This window comes from Papio anubis, chromosome 18, assembly GCF_008728515.1.
Source record: "Papio anubis isolate 15944 chromosome 18, Panubis1.0, whole genome shotgun sequence".
Classification (NCBI taxonomy): Eukaryota; Metazoa; Chordata; class Mammalia; order Primates; family Cercopithecidae; genus Papio; species Papio anubis.
The window spans coordinates 47079938-47091765 of record NC_044993.1 but is presented as its reverse complement, the minus strand read 5'-3'; the positions used below and the strand labels follow the sequence as shown (position 1 = coordinate 47091765).

General features: G+C 53.6%; 1 protein-coding gene across 1 annotated transcript in view; it reads right to left on the bottom strand.

The window, feature by feature from the left end:
* Positions 1–11828, bottom strand: part of ATP2A1 (ATPase sarcoplasmic/endoplasmic reticulum Ca2+ transporting 1) — a 28496-nt gene that overhangs the window by 298 nt on the left and 16370 nt on the right. Inside the window, 14 exon segments of the mRNA XM_021931864.1 lie at positions 426–469; positions 725–842; positions 1011–1128; positions 1247–1380; positions 1493–1578; positions 1772–1838; positions 1840–1975; positions 2076–2296; positions 3904–4239; positions 6656–6874; positions 6983–7108; positions 10402–10533; positions 10748–10850; positions 11110–11198. Coding sequence (XP_021787556.1) covers positions 465–469; positions 725–842; positions 1011–1128; positions 1247–1380; positions 1493–1578; positions 1772–1838; positions 1840–1975; positions 2076–2296; positions 3904–4239; positions 6656–6874; positions 6983–7108; positions 10402–10533; positions 10748–10850; positions 11110–11198 — 1890 coding nt within the window. The 3' untranslated portion in view covers positions 426–464.

Below are 11828 nucleotides of genomic sequence, written 5' to 3'. Positions count from 1 at the left end.
AAGAGAAGAGATGAGGCAGGCGGCGGGAGGGCAGCGAGGTCCCTCCCAGGTGCATCTCCCAGGCACATACTTACCTGGAGGCTCAGAAGCTTACCACCCCGCCAGTTCCTCCTCTACTCACCTGCGTCCCCAGACACCCCGCCCCCCCACTGCAGCCCCACAGCAGAGACAGCGCAGCACACAGCCAGCGCAACGCAGCGCAGCAGACGGGTCCGGAGGCTGGCACTGCCCAGGGCCTGGGAGCCGAACTGACGCCCAGTGGGAGGCCAGCGGCCCACCCCGACTGGAAGCGCGGCAGCAGCAGCGGCAATGGCTCCAGGTGGAGCTGCGAGCGCAAGTGACCTTGGATGCGATGCGCAAGGGGCTGAGGGGGCGCGGGTGGCAGGGGCACAGCAGCTGGGGTGAGGGCAAGAAGGGGGTGATACCTGTGACACGGGCTCAAAGAGATGGAGGAGGGGGAACAGTTATCCTATGGCCAGAGAGGACAAGAGGCACCGTTATCAAGGCGGGGAGGCAGTGTGGGGGCTGTGGGGGCTGAGGAGGCAGTGGGGCTGCCCTGGAGACATGGCCCCTGCAGGCGCAGGGGGAACGGGCGGACACGGGTCCTGCCAGGGCTGAGGAACTTACCACCTGCAAAGTAGGGGGCAGGGCGGGGCAGGGGCAGTGTCAGAGGGAAGGGGCTGTGGTGGAGCCAGGGCTTGGGGACAGAGAGGGCACTCCTTACCCTCTAGGTAGTTCCGAGCAATGAACTTGAGGATTTCGTCGAGCCCAATGACCGGCAGTGAGATCTTGAGGACCATGAGCCAGTGGGCGAGGTCCAGGGCCTGGAGCTTGAAGATCATCTGGGGCAGGGGACAAGCGCCCTCTCAGGAGCGGGTGGGGAGAGAGCCAGAGACCCGCACTGCCCAGCCCACTCCCACCAGCCTCCCACATCGGCACCCCTGGTGGGAGTGGCCATGCCGTGGGCTCCCCAGCGCTGGGGGGGTGGCCCTGGGTGGAAGAAACCTCACCGGCAGGGGGTCAATGTAGAGGATGAGGAAGTGCAGGGACATGGAGAGGCAGATGGAGCCCAGCAGCCAGATGTTCACCCAGGGTGGCATCCGCAGCAGGGACTGGTTCTCGGACAGGCTGCAGAGAGAAAGGGGAGGGAGAAGGCGCAGTGAGGAGGGAGGAGGCAGGTGGCACAGTGGAGGACATGGGCAGTGGCCTCAGGGGAGGGTGGCGGGCATAGCGGGGGAGGGCCCACCTGTTGAGTGCGTTGCACATCTCAATGGTCACCAGCACAGACAGGGCCATGGTCATGGGCTCGGAGGCCTCAAAGACCTCACAGTCTACGCCCTCGAAGTGGGCGTTGTCCTCGGTGCACTGCATGAAGTGAGTCTGCAAGGAAGGTATGGGAGACCGAGCTCCAGGGCCACCTCCATGCCACCCTCCTGGTCCCCTCCTGCATCCCCGCACCCTCCTGGTCCCCTCCTCTGTGGCCTCCCCCTACCAGCTGGCTGTAGTTGACATGAGGCCCGTCCTCAGCGTACATGAACCACCAGGCAGCCGCTCCCACGGTGGCTGCACCCACATAGCCTGTGGTGGAGAGAGGGGAGTTGGGGGTTAGAGCTGGGGAGATGGGAGGCATCGAGGGTTGAGGGCCTCAAATGGCCATGGACAGGCTGGCCAAGGAAGAAGACCCTCTCAGCACCTGCGTGGGGAAGCTGGTGTCCCAGAGAGGGGGTTAGTCCCAAGGGGTGGGGAGGATCAAGGAACCCCTCCAGCTCACCCCCGATTGCCATGTAGCGGAAGAAGAGCCAGCCACTGATGAGAGGCTCCTTGGGGCTCCGGGGGGGGGCGGTCCATGATGTCCAGGTCTGGTGGGTTGAAGCCCAGGGCTGTGGCTGGGAGCCCGTCAGTCACCAAGTTCACCCACAGCAGCTGCACCGGGATCAGGGCCTCGGGCAGCCCCAGGGCAGCAGTCAGGAAGATGCTGCGGGAAGGAGGTGGTCACATCTCTGTCCTGCCTCCCAGACTTGCAGCCACCCCACCCTGACCCCGGCTTCCTCCTGGACGCCCACCCAGCTGCTCACCAGACCACCTCGCCCACGTTGGAGGAAATGAGGTAGCGGATGAACTGCTTCATGTTGTTATAGATGGCGCGGCCCTCCTCCACAGCAGCTACGATGGTGGAGAAGTTGTCGTCAGCCAGCACCATCTCAGAGGCAGTCTTGGCCACAGCGGTGCCAGATCCCATGGCAATGCCAATCTCGGCCTTCTTCAGGGCAGGGGCGTCATTGACGCCATCACCTGTCTGAGGGAGGAGGAGGAGGTGGGCTTAGGGCACCTTCCCACATCCCTCCTTTTTAAAAAAGTTTTTATTTTAGGGATGAGGTCTCACTGTGTTGCCCAGGCTGGTCTCGAACTCCTGGGTTCAAGCAGTCTTCCTGCCTCAACCTCCCAAAGTATTGGGATTACAGGCATGAGCCACCACACCTGGTCAAAAGCTCAGTTTAGAACAAAAATTGGCATACTTTTTTTTTTTTTTTTGAGACTGAGTCTCACTCTGTCGCCCAGGCTGGAATGGAGTGGCACAATCTCGGCTCACTGCAAACTCCGCCTCCCAGGTTCAAGCAGTTCTCTTGTCTCAGCCTCCCGAGTAACTGGACTACAGACACATGCTACCATGCACGGCCAATTTTTGTATTTTTTGGTAGAGATGGGGTCTTGCCATGTTGGGCCAGGCTGGTCTCAAACTCCTGACCTCAGGTGATCTGCCTGCCTCAGCCTCCTTAAGTTCTGGGATTACAGGCGTGAGCCGCTGTGCCTGGCTTTTTTTTTTTTTTTTTTTTTTTGAGACGGAGTCTTGCTCTGATGCCTAGGCTGGAGTGCAGTGGCGCAATCTTGGCTCACTGCAAGCTCCGCCTCCCGGGTTCATGCCATTCTCCTGCCTCAGCCTGCTGAATAGCTGGGACTACAGGCGCCCGCCACCACGCCTGGCTAATTTTTTGTATTTTTAGTAGAGACAGGGTTTCACCGTGTTAGCCAAGATGGTCTCGATCTCCTGATCTCATGATCCACCTGCCTCGGTCTCCCAAAGTGCTGGGATTACAGGTGTGAGCCACTGCACCCGGCCTTCATTTTTTTTTTTTTTTTTTTTTTTTTTTTTTTGAGAGAGGGTCCACTCTGCTGCCTAGGGTTGAAGTTCAGTAGCTTAGCCAGCCTACCTGAACCCCTCAAACTACAGTGCTCAAGTGATCCTCCCACCTCAGGCTCCCAAGTAGCTAGGACCACAAACATGTGCCACTGTGAGGCTAAATTTATTTTTAAAATTTTGTTTTGAGGTCGGCTGGCTCAGTTTCCGTAATCCCAGCACTTTAGAGGCTCAGGCGCTGGATCACGCAGGTCAGGAGGATCGACCATCCTAAGCACATGGTGAAACCCCCCGCCTCTACTAAAAACACAAAAACTAGTCAGTGGTGGTGAAGGGCCTGTAGTCCCAGCTACTCTGAGGCTGAGGCAGGAGGAATGGCTCTGAACCTGGGAGGCGGGAGCTGCAGTGAGCCGAGATTCTACTGCACTCCAGCCTGTGACAGCATGGTACCTCGCCTCAAAAAAAAAAAAAAAAAAAAAAAAAAAAAAAAAAAAAAAATTTTTGTTTTAGTAGAGATGAGGTCTTGCTATGTTGCCCAGGCTGGTCTCGAACTCCTGACCTCAAGTGATCTGCCCACCTCAGCCTCCCAAAGTGCTAGGATTACAGGCCCAGCCCACATATCCTCCTTTAGACTCTTCCTTCAGGATCTGAATCCCCACCCTTCTTGCATCTTACCAGGGCCCTCCTGCCCTGGGCCCCATTCTCCCCAGCACAGTCATCTGGTCATCTCCATGAACACTAAGGCCCAGCCGCCTGGGGCCTCTCACCATGGCTGTGATCTCATCGAAGGACTGCAGGTACTCCACAATCTTGGACTTGTGCGAGGGCTCCACGCGGGCGAAGCAGCAGGCACGTCGGCAGGCTTCCCGCTGTTCAGGCAGAGGCAGGTCATCGAACTCTCGGCCCGTGTAGGCACGATCGGCCACCTCCTCATTCTCCCCAAAGATGCCAATTCGCCGGCAGATGGCAATGGCTGTGCCCTTGTTGTCCCCAGTGATCATGATCACCCGGATCCCAGCGTCACGGCACAGCTGGATGGAGCCCATGACCTCCTTGCGTGGAGGGTCCAGCATGCCCACCACACCCACGAATGTCAGGTCCGTCTGGGAAGATACAGCAGAGAGCCACCGGTCAGATGGGGATCTGGAAAACTCCCCTAGAGGAAGCTGGTAGGGGGTGGGGATGGGGTGAAAGGTCAGGAAGTGGTGGTGGGGGGCGGGAAGACTGAACCCTAGACTTGCAGCCTCAGGGCCTGGTGTCAGACCTCAGTGGGGCCTTGGAAGCTCAGAGGCAGGAAATGTCTCATTCATCTAAGCACCTGCAGGTGCTGATGGTGCCAGGCCCATCATGGGTCCAGATCATACCTTTTTTTTTTTCTTTTTAAGAGACAGGGTATTGCTCTGTCTCAGACTGGAGTGCAATGGTGCAACAGAGTGATCATAGCTCACTGCAGCCTCAATCTACTGGGCTCAAGCGATCCTCCTACCTCACCCTCCCAAGTAGCTGGAACTACAGGCATGCACCACCGTGTCCAGCTAATTTTTTTTTTTTTTTTAGTAGAGAAAGGATCTTGCTATGTTGCCCAGGCTGGTCTCAAACTCCTGGGCGCAATACATCCTCTGGCCTCAGCCTCCCAGTGTGCTGGGATTACAGGCATAAGCTACCATGCCCAGCCCAAATTGTGTCTCTTTCCTTTTTTTCTTTTTTGGTTTTTGAGATGGACTCTTGTTCTGTCACCCAGGCTGCAGTGCAATGGCAATGGCATGATCTCAGCTCACTGCAACCTCTGCCTCCTGAGTTCAAGCGATTCTCTGCCTCAGCCTCCTGAGTAGCTGGGATTACAAGTGCGCACCACCATGCCTGGCTAATTTTTTTATTTTATAGTAGAGACCTGGTTTTACCATGTTGGCCAGGTTGGTCTCAAACTCCCGACCTCAAGTGATCTGCTGGCCTTGGCCTCCCAAAGTGCTGGCATTATAGGTGTGAGCCCTGATACATGGCCCCTAAATTGTGTCTTTTTTTTTCAGGATGGAGTCTCGCTCTGTTGCCCAGGCTGGAGTGCAGTGGTGTGATCTCTGCACACTGTAACCTCTGCCTCCTGGGTTCAAGCGATTCTCCTGCCTCAGCCTCTGGAGTAGCGGGGATTACAGGTGCCCACCACCACGCCTGGCTAATTTTTGTATTTTTAGTAGAGACGGAGTTTCACCATATTGGCCAGGCTGGTCTCAAACTCCTGACCTTGTGATCTGCCTGTCTTGGCCTCCCAAAATGCTGGGATTACAGACGTGAGCCACCACACCCAGCCAAAATGTGTCTTTCATAGAAAGAATGTGAACTGGAAGTGAAGTACTGCTTTCTGCTTTTGGCAGTGTCACTCTGTGACCCACAACTTAAAAGAAATCCAGCCAGGCGCGGTGGCTCACGCCTGTAATCCCAGCACTTTGGGAGGCCAAGGCGGGCGGATCACAAGGTCAGGAGATCGAGACCACGGTGAAACCCTGTCTCTACTAAAAATACAAAAAATTAGCCAGGCGCGGTGGCGGGCGCCTGTAGTCCCAACTACTCAGGAGGCTGAGGCAGGAGAATGGCGTGAACCCGGGAGGCCGAGCTTGCAGTGAGCCGAGATCGCGCCACTGCACTCCAGCCTGGGCGACAAAGCGAGACTCTGTCTCAAAAAAAAAAAAAAAAAAAGAAATCCCCTATATAAAATGAAAGGAGGGACTGGTGCTGTTCTGGGTGCTGGTCCAGTACAAGTAAGGAGTCTTTGCCAGAACACAGATCAATTGCCTCAAGACAGTCTCGCTACAGAAAACACAACAGCTGAACCCCCTATGTGCTCAGTGGCATTGGCTCATGTTCTGGTTCCAGTGGCTCACCTTGTCACCGCCGAGCACAGATCACAATTAGAGTAACACTGGGCTAGACGATTCCCAAGGTTCATTCTTTCTTTTTTTGTGTGTGTGTGTTTTTTTGTATTTTGTTTTTAGAGACAGGGCCTTGTTTGTCATGCAGGCTGGAGTGCAGTGGTGTAATCATGGCTCACTGCAGCCTCCAACTCCTGGGCTCAAGTGATCCTCCCACCTCAGGCTCCCCAGTAGCTGGGACTACAGGTGTGTGTCACCATGTCCAGTTCATCTCTTTTCTTTTAACATTTTAAAAAATGTATTTTACTTTTTACTCAGACCCCCATGAATTTAACCAGCTAATTAAAAAAATTTTTTTTTTTTTTATAGAGATGGAGTCTCACTTCATTGCCCAGGCTGGTCTTGAACTCCTAGGCTCAAGTGCCGTTCCCACCTCAGCTTCCCAAAGTGCTGAGATTATATGCGTGAGCCATTGCACCTGGGCCTTCCAAGGTTCTTTGAAACTCTAGTGTCCTGTGATTCCATGGCCTGTACTAAGGAGCCATCGACTTGACTGACAAGGTAGGAAATGATCCGGGTGGTGGAGCTGTGAGTGGACGGCTGGGACCCGGCCCTTTACCAGCTTCATGAGAGTGGGAGGCTCCCAGCTGCTTACCTCATATTCTAGGAACCTGGCAGAGTCATCCAGGATCATTTCCTCTCGCTTCGGGGGGGTGTCCCTTGTGGCCAGGGCCAAGCAGCGCAGGGTGTCCCGGCCAGTGCCCCACTCCTTGATCACTGCCATGATCTTCTCCTTCACTGGCCCCGTCAGTGGCACCCGAGTGGTGCCAACTCGCACATAGTTACAGCGGTCGATGACGCCCTCGGGGGCACCCTAGGAGACCAGAACAGCATTCAGAGACCACCACTTTCCTTCCAGGGCACAGTGACAGGGGCCAGGAGTAGGAAGAAGAGGGGGCTGAGGTGCATTCTAATTTCTGACCTTGACAAACATCTTGTTGCCCACAGCAGCCCGGGAAGATTTGGCTGGGGAGCAATAGACAGACATGGACTTCCTGTCTCGGGAGAACTCCAGGGTGAATTCCTTCTTCATTAGCTGGCGGATCACCTGGAGAGGAGACAGGGAGGGGAGACCAGGTCTCTTAAAAATGGTCAAAAAGAATCTGGAGGTCAGAGCAGACCCCAAGCTAAGGCTGAGATGAACGCTAAGTCTGGTCCCTACAGCACAAAAGGAGAAAATCCCAAGGCTAGTGTTGCCATGGTGCTTCAGGGTCCCAGGTTAAAGCACAGGAGAAACAGGATGGCCTATTGTGGCACTGTCCCATAGAACTTTCATTATCGGCCAGGCGCGGTAGCTCATGCCTGTAATCCCAGCACTTTGGGAGGCTGAGGCGGGTGAATCACTTCAGGTCAGGAGTTCGAGACCAGCCTGGCCAACATGGTGAAACCCCGTCTCTACTAAAAATACAAAAATTAGCCGGGCACAGGTTTCAGTGAGCCAAGATCCCGCCATTGCACTCCAGCCTGTGTGACAAAGCAAGACTCCATCTCAAATAAAAGAAAAAAAACTTTCATTGTTTGTTTATTTACTTATTTTTTCTTTAGAGACAGGGTCTTGCGCTGTCTCCCAGGCTGAAGTACAGTAACGTGATCATGGCCCACTGCAGCCTTGGCTCTGGCAATCCTCCTGCCTCAGCCTCCCAGCCAGCTGAGTAGCTGGGACCACAGGTGTATGCCACCACTCCAGGCTAATTTTTAAAAAGTGTTTTAAAGATAGAGTCGGCCGGGCGCGGTGGCTCAAGCCTGTAATCCCAGCACTTTGGGAGGCCGAGACGGGCGGATCACGAGGTCAGGAGTTCGAGACCATCCTGGCTAACACGGTGAAACCCCGTCTCTACTAAAAAATACGAAAAACTAGCCGGGCGAGGTGGCGGGCGCCTGTAGTCCCGGCTACTCGGGAGGCTGAGGCAGGAGAATGGCGTAAAAACCCGGGAGGCGGAGCTTGCAGTGAGCTGAGATCCGGCCACTGCACTCCAGCCTGGGCGACACAGCGAGACTCTGTCTCAAAAAAAAAAAAAAAAAAAGATAGAGTCTCCCTATGTTGTCCAGCCTGGTTTCACTCCTGGCCTCAAGCAATCCTCTTGCCTTGGACTCCCAAAGCATTGGGATTACAGGCATGAACCACCACACCTGGCCCTATAACTTTCAGTAATGATAGAAATGTTCTGTGATCTGCACTGTACAATTGGTACAACTGAGCAATTGCTGTGGAGCATTGGAGGCGCTCTGTATATTATTTAATTTGAATTAATTTTTATTTATTTATATTGAGATGGAGTCTTGCTCTGTTGCTCAGGCTGGAGTGCAGTGGCGCAATCCTGCCTTAGCCCCCTGAGTAGCTGGGATTTTAGGCACACGCCACCACGTCCAGCTAATTTTTGTATTTTTTAGTAGTAGACCAACCTGACCAACATGGAGAACCCCCGTCTCTACTAAAAATACAAAATTAGCTGGGCGTGGTGGCACATGCCTGTAATCACAGCTACTCGGGAGGCTGAGGCAGGAGAATCACTTGAACCTGGGAGGCGGAGGTTTCGGTGAGCAGAGATCACACCATTGCACTCCAGCCTGGGCAACAACAGCAAAACTCTGTCTCAAAAAAAAAAAAAAAAATGAAGGCCGGGTGCAGTGGCTCACGCCTGTAATTCCAGCACTTTGGGAGGCTGAGGCAGGAGGATCACGAGGTCAAGAGTTCGAGACCAGCCTGACCAACATGGTGAAACCCCATCTCTACTAAAAATACAAAAACTAATTGGGTGTGGTGGTGCATGCCTGTAATTCTAGCTACTCAGGAGGCTGAGGCAAGAGAATTGCTTGAACCTGGGAGGCAGAGGTTGCAGTGAGCCGAGATCACTCTACTGCACTTCGGCCTGGGCAAAGGAGAAAGACTCTGTCTCAAAAAAAATAACCTCACCTCTACTAAAATACAAAAAGTTAGCTGGGCGTGGTGGCTTGCATCTGTAATTCCAGCTACTAGGGAGGCTGAGGCGGGAAAATTGCTTGAACCTGGGAGGCGGAGGTTGTGGTGAGCTGAGATCGTGCCACTGTACTCCAGAATGGGGTGACAGAGCAAGACTGTCTCAAAACAGACAAACAAAAAGAATGAGAGCCTTTTTCACCAAATGTATCATGGATACTTCTCCAAAAAACAAAACAAAAATAAAAGGAATAGAAAATCAATAGCCAGGAGAAGTGGTGCATGCCTATAGCTTCATCTACTTGAAAGGCTGAGGCAGGAGGACCACTTGAGGCCAGGAGTTAAAGGCCACAGTGCGCTATGATCGCACCTATGAATAGCCATTGCACTCCAGCCTGGGCGACAGGCCAAGACCCCATCTCAAAAATAAATAAATAAAAATTTATGTTTGCATTATAATTTATAAATTTTTAAAATTAATCCTCTATTGATAGGTATTTAAGTTGCTTTCAGTTTGTTTGTTTATTTTTAAGACAGGGTCTCCCTCTGTTGCCCAGGCTGCAGTGCAGTGGTGCAATCACTGCTCACTATAGCCTTGACCTCCTAGGCTCAAGCAGTCCTCGCACCTTAGCCTTCCTAGTAGCTAGAGGACAGTTTTGTACCACCACACCCAACTAATATTTTTCTATCTTTTTTTTTTTTTTTTTTTTTTGAGATGGGGTCTCACTGTGTTGCCTAGGCCGGTCTTGAACTCCTGGGGTCAAGTGATCCTCCCACCTCAGCCTCCCAGAACGCTGGAACTACAGGCGTGAGTCTCTGTGTCTCACCTGCTTTTTTGTTATATTAAATAAAGTAGCAATGAGCATTCTGTATATACAAAAAAAGAGAGAAAGAGAGAAATACGGGGAATATAATTCACCAGAGAGAGGTGCTTAATGGAGACGTTCAGCAAGTATCAATAGCAATAACTGGGAGTGACAGTCCCAGAAGTGGCTGAGTTCATCTGGGCAAGGAAAGGCTTTCCCTGTAGGTGCAGCAGCCACATTTCCTAAATCCTAAGTCAGGACTCATGATCTGCTGAAAGCAAGTGTGCTTCTAGAAACAAAGGGATAACAGATGAAGTTGGGGCTGCTCCTGGATGGGTCCCTTGTAGTTTCCGTGTCCAGCTTTGTCCACTTCAACTCAGGACACAGCAGGCAAAAGTGATCATAGATCCATCAAGGGCATAGCTGCCAGGCAGCCCCAGGGACAATGAGTCCCACCCACATCAGCCTGCGGAGAAGCTGCGGGGGGCCGTCCACTGCCTGGGTGGGGTCCCAGCACAGGCACTAGGCTCTACCCAGTCCAACTAGGGCCTCTGCCTTCCTCTGGTCTGTGCAGCATAGAGTGGAGATGGCCCTGTGGCAGGGGCTCTGCAGGCTCACCGAGTTGCAGGCGTTGGCTCTCTCCACCTTCGAGAGGCTTCTCACATCTGTGTTGAATACATTCATCTTCTCCACCAGGGTGGTGAGTGCTGTCTCGGTGGCCTCGCCAACCTTCTCATAGACACCTTTGGCCTGAGATGGGCAGAGGAGGAAGAGGAAGTAGGTGCCCCAGGCTCCCACCTGTCACACCCACCTTCCACCTAGTGTAAGAAGGAAGCAAGCCACTGCCTCCCTTGCACGCTGGCAGAGGACTGGGTGTACTGGGTCCCCTTCCTCCAACCCTTTCCTCCTGGCCTTCAGAGGAGGCTCAGACTCTGAGCCAACTGGAAGGGGAAGGAGAGGTTACCTCGTTGAAGTCCAAGGAGGAGTCATTGCAGAGGGCACAGATGGTGGCCAGCTCCACCAGCCCGTCATACTGCCCTGGCCGGACTGGCTTATCATTCTTCAAGCTGGCAGCAGGGTCGGAGGAGGAAGGGACAGAGACAGTGGAGAAGAACAGGGAATGAGATGCAGAGAGGGCACAGGAAGAGCAGGCAGCCAAGGGTCAGGAAGGACAGTAGGGAGAGCCAACTTGGATATCAGGAGAGAACAAGGTCAGGGAGGAAGGGGAGAGTGAAAGGAAAGCAAAACCACATGGAGGGTCCCAGGGAGAAAGGGGGTGTGGGGAGGGGCGTGAGGAGCTGGGGAGAAGTTGCCTGGGTGACTTACACCTCTCCCTCTGGAGCGTAAGTGGAGCCGGTGATGGAGAACTCATTCAGGAGGCAGATGTCCCCATCCACCTTATCAATGATAAACATCTGCAGGGGAGAAGGGCAGGCACACAGATGTCCACCTCTCCCCATCCCAAGGTGGGCGCCTGCATCAAAGGAGGCCTGTGCTGCCAACACCTACCCTCCCACCCTCCTACTCACCCCTCCCTGTCCCCCACCCCCCGTATACCCTACCCACTTCCCACCAAGCTGTTGCAATAATTCTCCATCAAAGCCTTAAAACAATCGTTACTGAGGCTGGGCGAGGTGGCTCACACCTGTAATCACAGCACTTTAGGAGGCTGAGGCAGGTGGATCACCTGGCAGGAGTTCAAGACCATCCTGGCCAACATGGTGAAACCCTGTCTCTACTAAAAATACAAAAATTAACCAGGCATGGTGGCACGTGCCTGTAAGCCCAGCTACTCTGGAGGCTGAAGCAGGAGAATCGCTCGAAGCCGGGAGGCAGAGGTTACAGTGAGCCAGGATCGTGCCATTGTACTCCAGCCTGGCAACAAGAGCCAAACTCTCAAAAAATAAATAAATAAAACACACGCACACACACAAACAAGAGTGACTGCAAGCTATGCTGGAGCTTCTGTAGATCAGTTAATAAAATAAGATGGAACACAATAAGGTGTGGTAGGGACTGTGGAAAACGGCCGACCTGTTGGCACC